This window comes from Aedes albopictus, chromosome 1, assembly GCF_035046485.1.
Source record: "Aedes albopictus strain Foshan chromosome 1, AalbF5, whole genome shotgun sequence".
NCBI classification, from domain to species: Eukaryota; Metazoa; Arthropoda; class Insecta; order Diptera; family Culicidae; genus Aedes; species Aedes albopictus.
The window spans coordinates 161,511,706-161,520,317 of record NC_085136.1 but is presented as its reverse complement, the minus strand read 5'-3'; the positions used below and the strand labels follow the sequence as shown (position 1 = coordinate 161,520,317).

The following is an 8,612-nucleotide window of genomic DNA, read 5'->3' as shown; positions in this document are numbered from 1 at the left end:
TAATGCCGAAAAATGTTGCTTGATGAGGAAGTTTTTGTTGTCGAACCGCTTTTTTAGCAAGTCCCACGCAATAGGGCACTTGCTGGCTTTGTTTAGTGTGCCCAACAGACCCTTTGATTTTGCTGGTAACGCTTTGTAATGAGAATTGCGTTACGAAACGTTTCACAGCAAAATCAAATGGGTCTGTTGGGCACACTAAACAAAGCCAGCAAGTGCCCTATAGCATAGTTTGCCGCGGAGACTGCGAGAGATTGCACGAGTCGCAAAGCATCACCTTTCAGTACAGTTTTCAAGTACTGAAACTTCTGTACTGCCGAAAGTTGGCCATTAGTGTGGATGAGAGTGGTGAAAAGGTCGTGAAAATTCATCCACTCATCGTAATCTCCACTGAACTCTGGAATTTTAAGTTCAGGGAGGCGAACAAAAGGAGCATGTGCCGGCGGAGCACCAGGTGAACCGGGCCGCCTTTCAGCTCTTTCATCAAAGACTGCAAGTTTGGTGGCTAATGAGCCTTTCAATTCGAAGTATTGCGTTTCAAAATCAACGCGTTCTTCAGCAAGTTCCTCCGAAAGCTCATCCTCAAGTTCAATTTCTGCCTGCACTTCATTGAACTTCTCCCACAGGCTATCTAACGTCTCAAGCCGAAACTTGAGTTGAGGAAAATCACGGTCAAACACGAAATTCTCATCGTATTCCTTGATCAACTTGGCGGAACCGATGATATTGTTCCTTTTTAGAAGGAGCTTTTTTGTTTTCTTGCACTGTCGAAGCACCATTTTGGAACAATGGGCGCGATAACAATAAAACGCACGAGAACAATTTATTGGTCGAAAATAAAATGGCGGTCCACTCACCTTTTGTCTCCAGTGCGTTACCTGGGCTCACTTGGCTTGACCTGCGTCCTTTGCTCGCTGGTGATCTTCCACGCTCATGCAGACGTCCAGGTCGAGAACAGCTACCGATGCAGCAAGTAATCCGGCTGAAGATCCGTGAGGTGATACAACAGCGGCAAGAATTCCCGAAATGGAACCCGCTATTGTTCGAAAACAATCCACGCTATCCTCTTGCGCCGGCCGATAACGATGACGGGGACCTGGCAGTCCCGGGTTTCGGCACCAAAAAATGTAGGCAAACCTGGCTACGTCGACGAGAACACGGCCGAGAGACTAACGGCCACCAGCAACAACAGGAACAGACAGCAGCAAACCACTTTGGAACGGCGGCGACGACGTTTTTCCGTTGACCACGTGGGGAGGGACACCGCTTTCTAACTCTACGGTCTTTCTTTGCACTCGCGGAAAGAGAAACACTCGAGTTGGGTCGAATATGTTTATTCGATAAAATTCGAAATACAACTAACTCGAGGGTAGGTTTGTTGGACCTCCACGTCTGTATTTGACCAGTATCGAAACTATACTAAAAATGATCAGAGCCAAAGAACCTATATCTACCTCCAAATCGCGCTAGCACGATCGGCACGGTACCGATCGGAATTGTTCTCCCTACTCTCTGAGTACATTTCATTTGGCTCTCCGTGAGTGCTTTTGCACGCATATGTAATTAGGTACAATAGTTTGTAATTCAAATCTATTTAATTTTAAAAAAGTATGATTGCCAACAACAGGGAATACCTTCTACGGTTTACTTAATAAATGTCAAATACGAATTCTGCAGAAGTTTCTTCAGGATACCTAAGGGAACTTCTGATAAGTTTTTAGGGAGTTATTAAGGACTCTTTCTCTGTGGGGTTTCCAAGAGTTTCTTCTGAGATTTCTAAAACATTTTTTATTTGCGATTTCTCCAGGAGCTCTTTCCAAAACTTCTCCAGCAAGTACTTCTGGCATTCTTCCAGGAGTTCTCAATGAATTCGTTCCGAGATCGCTTTAGGAATTCGTTTTAATATTCCTGCAGGAATGTCCTCTATAATTTCTAAAGGAGTTTCTGGATTTCTCCATAAGTTTGCCCCGAGATTTCTTCAGGAATTCGTTTTTAAGTTCCTACAGAAATTGCTTCTTATTCAGGAATTCCTTCTGAGATTCCCTCATGAATGGTTCTTGTGATTCTGGCAGTATTTTTTCCGAAATTTCTCCCGAATTTTTTTCCAAAAACACTCACAGATTCTTCACAGAATTTATTCTGGTATTCCTCCAGGATTTATTTCTGAATTTACCCAGAAGTTTCTTCTGAGATTTCTCCAGAAGTTCCGGCTCGAGTTTATCCAGGTTTTTTTTTGAGATTCTGGCAGGTGTTCTTTCTGGGATGCTTGTAGTTGTTTCCATCAGAGTTTTCCTTTGAGGTTCCACCAGGAATTTCAATTGGGGTTCCCCCAGAAATTTCTTCCGGGATTCTTCCAGTAGTTCCTTACATGATTCATCCAAGAGCTCCTTCCATGGTCCTCAGATATTCATTCTGAGATTTTTTTTTCTTGAAATTCATTATGGATTTAGCAACTACCTAGTTTTTTTAAACATTGCTTTTCTTTCAAAATTTTTTTCTGGAAATTAAAAAAAACTCAAGAGGAATCTCAAAGAAACACCGAGGAGAATCACTGGAGGAATGCTAGAAGGAGTTCCTGGAAAAAAAAATCCGGAGAGAACACCTGGAGGACCTACAGAAAAAAAATAGCAGGATTAATCACCAAGAGAACTTCTGAAGGAGTCCGAAATAAACTGAATATTTCTGATGAAGTATCAAGAGAATATTGTTAAGTTGCAGTTACCATTTATGCCTAACAAATGAGGCTATTTATCATTGAAAACGATGAAAGTTTGGAAAAGGACATCTTACCCCACTTTACCCTATACGATGGAAGCAGTTAAGTGGCGTTTCATAGGGTTTCAAGAGGTTTCAGGGGATTTCAATGAGTTCCGAGGGGCATCCCAGGTAATTAACAGGGGTTCTGGTGCGTTTCAGGGGAGGTTGCAAGGGGGTTGCATGTGACTTTCAGGGGTTTTCCTGTGAAATTTAGAGGGTTTCAGTAGGTTTCCAATGTATTCTCTCTGTAGAAGCTTCAAGGAGACTTTAGGACGCCCTAAAGCCGTTTCAGGAGAATTTACGGGACTTCAGTGCAGTTCCAGGGGGCTTCAAAAAGGTTCCATGGGCTTGCAGTGGAGCTCCACAGGAATTTGATTAGGATTCAAGAAGTTTACGTGACGTTTTATAAAATTACAGAGCCAATCTGATGGCTTCAGATACTTCAGGAGCTTCAAGAAGATTCAAGAAGAGTTCCACAGGGTCGAGAGTCGTAGATTTAAAGACCCTCAGCAAGAATTTGTTCTGTTTACTCAACTCTTTATTTTGGAATTTTCACCTTTGTGACTAATCCACCTAAAAGTGCGATAGATATTGACTGTTTTCATAAAAGAAGACAGAGTATTGGCATCTTCTGCTAAGATGCAGAAAATGTATTGTTGGAAAGTTTTCCGAACAAACCATTGCTTTATTTGCTCAAATTCTAGAGCTAAGTGTCTTTTTTGTGAATGGCCCCTTAAAATAGTTTTTATGTCTTTACATTTTCTAGGGATTTTAAAGAATTTTCGTGTGTTCTATAAAGCTATTTTTTGTGATGAAACTCATCTCATTCTGTTTTTTTTCTTATTGAAATAACGCTCCAAGTGAACCAGAGCTTGCATTTCAACTATTTTTCAAAAATATTTCTTCAATAACTGATTCTGAAAAATATTTCTTAGTAGGGTCCCTGGAGGAATTACAGGAGGAAGATTAGAAAATAGTTCCAGAAATTATTGTTGTAACATCCCATGCAATTACAATTGAGATTCATACAAAAAATATGCTGTAATTTCTTTAGACTTTTCTCCAATGTTTCCAGCGGTGATTACTTTAGGGATTTCTACAGAGTTTTTTTTAGTATAAATCCAGTAATTCTAGCTAGTAATTCACTTGATAATTGTTCAGGAAGTTTTACGGGTATTCCTCCAGGAATGCTGCTGGTATTCATTCAAGAATTGCTGGTGAAACGCGTGAGGGAGACTTGCGAGGATTCTTCAAGAATCTCTGGATAAATCAGTGGACGGATTTATATAGGAATACCTGGGAAGAAACTTTTGGAGCAATCATAAATATTTAAAGATTTTCACAATCTTTGGAAATCACTGGAAAATATTTCTGATTGCTCCAGAGGTTTCTTCCAGGTATTCCTATATAAATCCGTCCACTGATTTATCCAGAGATTCTTGAGGAATCCTCGTATGTCTCCCTGGTGCGTTTCACCAGCAATTCTCTGGGAATTCTTCTTGGCATTTCTCAGCGGATTTTTCCATGAATTCCTTCAGGAATTCCGATAGGGTAGTTCCTTCTGTGATTTCTACGGGCATTTTTCCAAAAGTTTCCTGCACAAAACTCACTTGGAAATTGCGCAAGAATGCCTAATGGGTCTCTTCCGAAAATTCCTCATGTGGTACATCCAGAGATTTTCGCAAGGATTCCTTCAGGGGTTCCTCTTGGAATCAATACAAGATTTCCTCTGGGATAACCTCTCCAGAAATTGTTGTTGGTATTTATCTAGCAATCCCTGATGTAAGTTCTTCATGTATACCACTAGAAGTTCACCCTGAGATTTTTTAGGGTTTTTTGTTTCTGAATTTCTCTAACGATCTTTCTAGATTTTTTTCTTCGTATTCTTAGTGGAAATCCTATTCAGATTCATTTGAGAATTTCTCTTAAGTTCGTGGTGGGGAATCCTCCAGGATATCTTGGAAGACTCCTAGAACAATTACTGTAGTATCTCAATAGTCAAGAACATAAGTTGAACTATGTCTGTATTAAGGCTGAACTAGCGATGTGGAGACTTCACAAAAACATGTTTGGGTCAGCTGTCAAAAATCAAGGCTGAAGAACAGATGATTAATTCTCTATGTTTATGTATGTATTAAAGCTGGTTACACAGATGAAGAATATTCTATTCAACTTGATATTCAGCCATCTATGTTTTGCTGATTAAAGAAGTTGAACAAGCCATACTTCAGACCAATATTCAGCAATCATTGTGTCAAGCCACTGACACCATTAACCAGCCATTGTTCAGCTAATACTCTCACTGTTCAGCATTCATTGTTACTTAGGTTGTCTGCAGATATTGTAAGGAAAACCCAGAAAAAAATCATGGAGGATTCCTACCAGAAATGTCTAGAGGAACCCCAGCAGCAGTCCTGTAGCAATAGAGAATCTGGAGGAACATAAACAAGAGTTTCTAGTGGTAATGCCATAAGAATTCTTGGTTGAATCAACGTAGAAATTTCTGGAGGAATCCTTGAAGGCATTTCTTCAACAATCCTAGCAGGAATTTGTAGAGACTCCTATCAGGCAATTCTAAGGAAACCTGTGTAGAAATCCTTCAAGAACTCCACAAGTGCCTGATGGGATTCATCCAATGTCCAAACACGTTGAGATTGCTTCAGAGGTTTCTGCAAGGATTCCTTTCCATATTTTTCCTGCGATTCCTCCAAGAATTCTTTCAGAGATTTCTCTGAAGCTCTCATCAGATATTCCTACTAGGATTTCTCTTGTTTGGGTTTCTCAAGCATTTTCAGTTATAATTTCTCCAGTAATTACTATCGGGAGTCCTCCAAGAATTTCCGGAGGATTCCCAGCAGAAATTGCCTGAGGTATCCCAGCAAAACTTCTTGGTGGAGTCTATCAGAAATTTCTAAATAAATCCCAGCAGCATTCCTGGAGCAATGTCAGCGACAATTACTGAGAATATTTCAAGTCAATTGATGTAGTTTCCTCGTAGGAATCCCTAAAGGAATCACATCAGGAATTTATGGAAGAATCTCAGCTGTAATTACTAGTGTTGGCAGCTTCTTTTCTTACTCGCTCTCCTAAACAAACACAGGAAAAGTATGGAAGAGGGGGACTTATAAAGGAGAATAAGTAAAAAAAGAAAATGCTGCCCACGTTAGGAATCCAATCCAGAAATTTCTCCAAAATTACACCTGTGATTCTTCCAGCGATTTCTGCAAGCACTCCACTAGGAAATCTCTGTTCCACTTGGAGTATTATTCCAATAGGAAAAATAAAAGAAGGTGTATTTCATCATAAACAATTACTTTGTACAATACACGAAAATTCCCAAAAAATGTAATAACAATGAAAAAACTTTTTTAAGAGGTTGTCTACAAAAAAAGACACTCAACTCTTTAAATTGAGCAAAGAAACCTAAGTTGTAACAAGCAAAAAACTTAGCGTTCAAAGCCTTTCGAGGAACGACAAAAACAACACCGATCTTGACCTTTTACTAACAAGAGACAAAATGCCAGAGAGCTTGAATAGAACTCCACAATTAGAACCGAAATGCGAATTGGCAGTTGTAACCCTATCCCCAGTGTGTGGTTTAACTCGATAGGCATCGCACGTACGGAGATAAAGAATGCTACCATCCAAATTCTGATCATGATCTGCCGTAATAATGCGCGCGCGTCGCTTTGGAGAGAGTGTTGTCTATATAAAAACCATTTGGGCCTCGATGAGCGCGAATTATTGACATCTGGACCGGCGGGTTGGTTGCTGCTACTGTCTTGTGTAGGCCGTTTGGATTCAGCGCACAAAGAGGAGACCACGAGATAACTGCGAGATAAACAATCCGTTTATGCGCGGAGTACTCAACTCACTCACACTGTAGGCGTTGGACAACTGAACGAACGGACACCGGTCTCGGGCAGCCTACTTACACAAACATCGGGCACGGAGCGGACCGAGAGGAGCCTCCATGCCATGCCGTCGTCGTCATTAATTCGTCAATCCATCAACAACGATTCGTACCTGTCTTGAGCGAATTAGTCGTCTTGGAGAAGCCGGAGAGGAAATAACGACCGAGTAATACACTTACTCTCTGCGCGGTAGTTGGAGCTGACTAGAAGGCTACCTATAAGACGTTTAGGTTTAGAGCCACTCTGGTTAGTCGGTTTTTGCACTCGGGATAGTGGAGAGTGGTTATTACGATCGCGTTGCGTGTGTTATCGGTCGATCCTTGGAAGGGGTTTATCTGATCAAGTGAAGGTGCATAACCAGAGATTGGAGGAGTCGCAGAACAAAGAATAGCACATCCTCGGAAGCATTTTAGCGTGTTTGTGTAGTGAAAGCATTGTCCAAATTAAGGTGAAAAGTGCATCATTAGAAATGGAGGTCAACAGCACAGCAGTCGAGAACCTATTGAGGATTGGACGGGCCGACGACGATCATGACCATGATGAAGATGAAAACGGCGATATTGTGGCCGCCAAGGCGACTGCCATGGTTGTTTTGTTCTCGGTGAGCATGATTTGCGGAATTGTGCCGTTCAAATTGGCGAAATGGTTCAAATGGACGGACAGTGCCTCCGACGCAAAAGCCAGCCTCGTGGTCTCCATTCTGTTGTCGTTTGGAGGAGGAGCACTGCTGTGTACTACTTTCCAACATCTAATACCGGAGATCAACGAGGCCATCCACGACCTCACCGAGCAGGGACTAATGCCTGAGCTGAGCTTTAGTTTGGGAGAATTTTTAATGTGTGCTGGTTTCTTCATCATCTACTTGGTTGAAGAATTGGTGCACCTATATCTGCACAGGCATGAGCGCAAAATGCAGGAAGCCAAAATGAATGAGCTGGAAGTCGCCGGTGGCGCTATTATGCGAGGTACACATGCGAGGGAGAGCATTATTATGCGAAAGAAAAACACTGAAAACCGCAATGGAAGTATTTCCACCGCAGATCTAATCTCGAACGATTTGGAAAACCAGAAGCGGGGAATTTCTGTGGCTTCGAACAACATGTCCGTTGCCCATTCGGGGCATCCCCATGACCACCACGTGCATCACCACATCCCACCGCCTGAGATGGACGGAAAGATTGTCTCATCCATTCGTGGTCTGCTGATTGTATTGGCTCTGTCGGTGCACGAGCTGTTCGAGGGACTGGCAGTGGGCCTGGAAGGATCGGCCGCAACTGTCTGGTACATGTTCGGGGCAGTGGCAGCCCACAAGTATGTGATAGCCTTCTGCGTGGGAGTGGAACTGATTGTTGCCCGTACCAAGTTCTGGCTGGCGGTGGCCTACATCTTCACATACTCGGTAGTCAGTCCACTCGGCATGGCGATCGGAATCCTCCTCAGCAACGGTTCCAACGCGGACGACATGCAAGTCGTATCCGTCGTGCTGCAGGGTCTGGCCTCCGGAACGTTGCTGTACGTTATTTTCTTCGAAGTGCTCTCCAAGGACCGGTCGGGCCTGTGGCAGTATCTGGCTGTATTTTGCGGATTCTTCTTCATGTTCGGCATCAAGTTCCTGAGTGAGTAAAAGAATGCATGCACCACTAGCGGTTTTCTCCTCTCCCATTAGCAATCGTAGCACTTTTAATACTTAGGTACGCACGTAGCCGTCAGCGCTTCATGTGTTGCATAATTTATTAGCCTTGTCATCGCGCATGGTGGCAGATAGTTTTTAAGGCAGTTAATCCGAAAGAAAGCTCATTGGTTCATTGAACTCAGGTGCCACAGATGGACGCAAACCTGATGTTAGAATGATATTATTTATCTAGTCATCGAAATAAATGAATATGAAAGTATTGTATTTTAATTGAAATGTCTTTGAATTGTTGTATGTTTTGTGTGAATTTT

The 8,612-nt window shown here is 42.2% G+C and overlaps 1 protein-coding gene across 1 annotated transcript in view; it reads left to right on the top strand.

Annotated features, from left to right (window-relative positions):
• Positions 1-6,493: 6,493 nt before the first annotated feature.
• LOC109431490 (zinc transporter ZIP1) overlaps positions 6,494-8,612 on the top strand; it is a 98,861-nt gene continuing 96,742 nt past the window's right edge. The window contains exon 1 of the mRNA XM_029861985.2: positions 6,494-8,284. Within this exon, the coding sequence (XP_029717845.1) occupies positions 7,138-8,284 (1,147 nt within the window). The 5' untranslated portion in view covers positions 6,494-7,137. The remainder of the gene's footprint in view (positions 8,285-8,612) is intronic.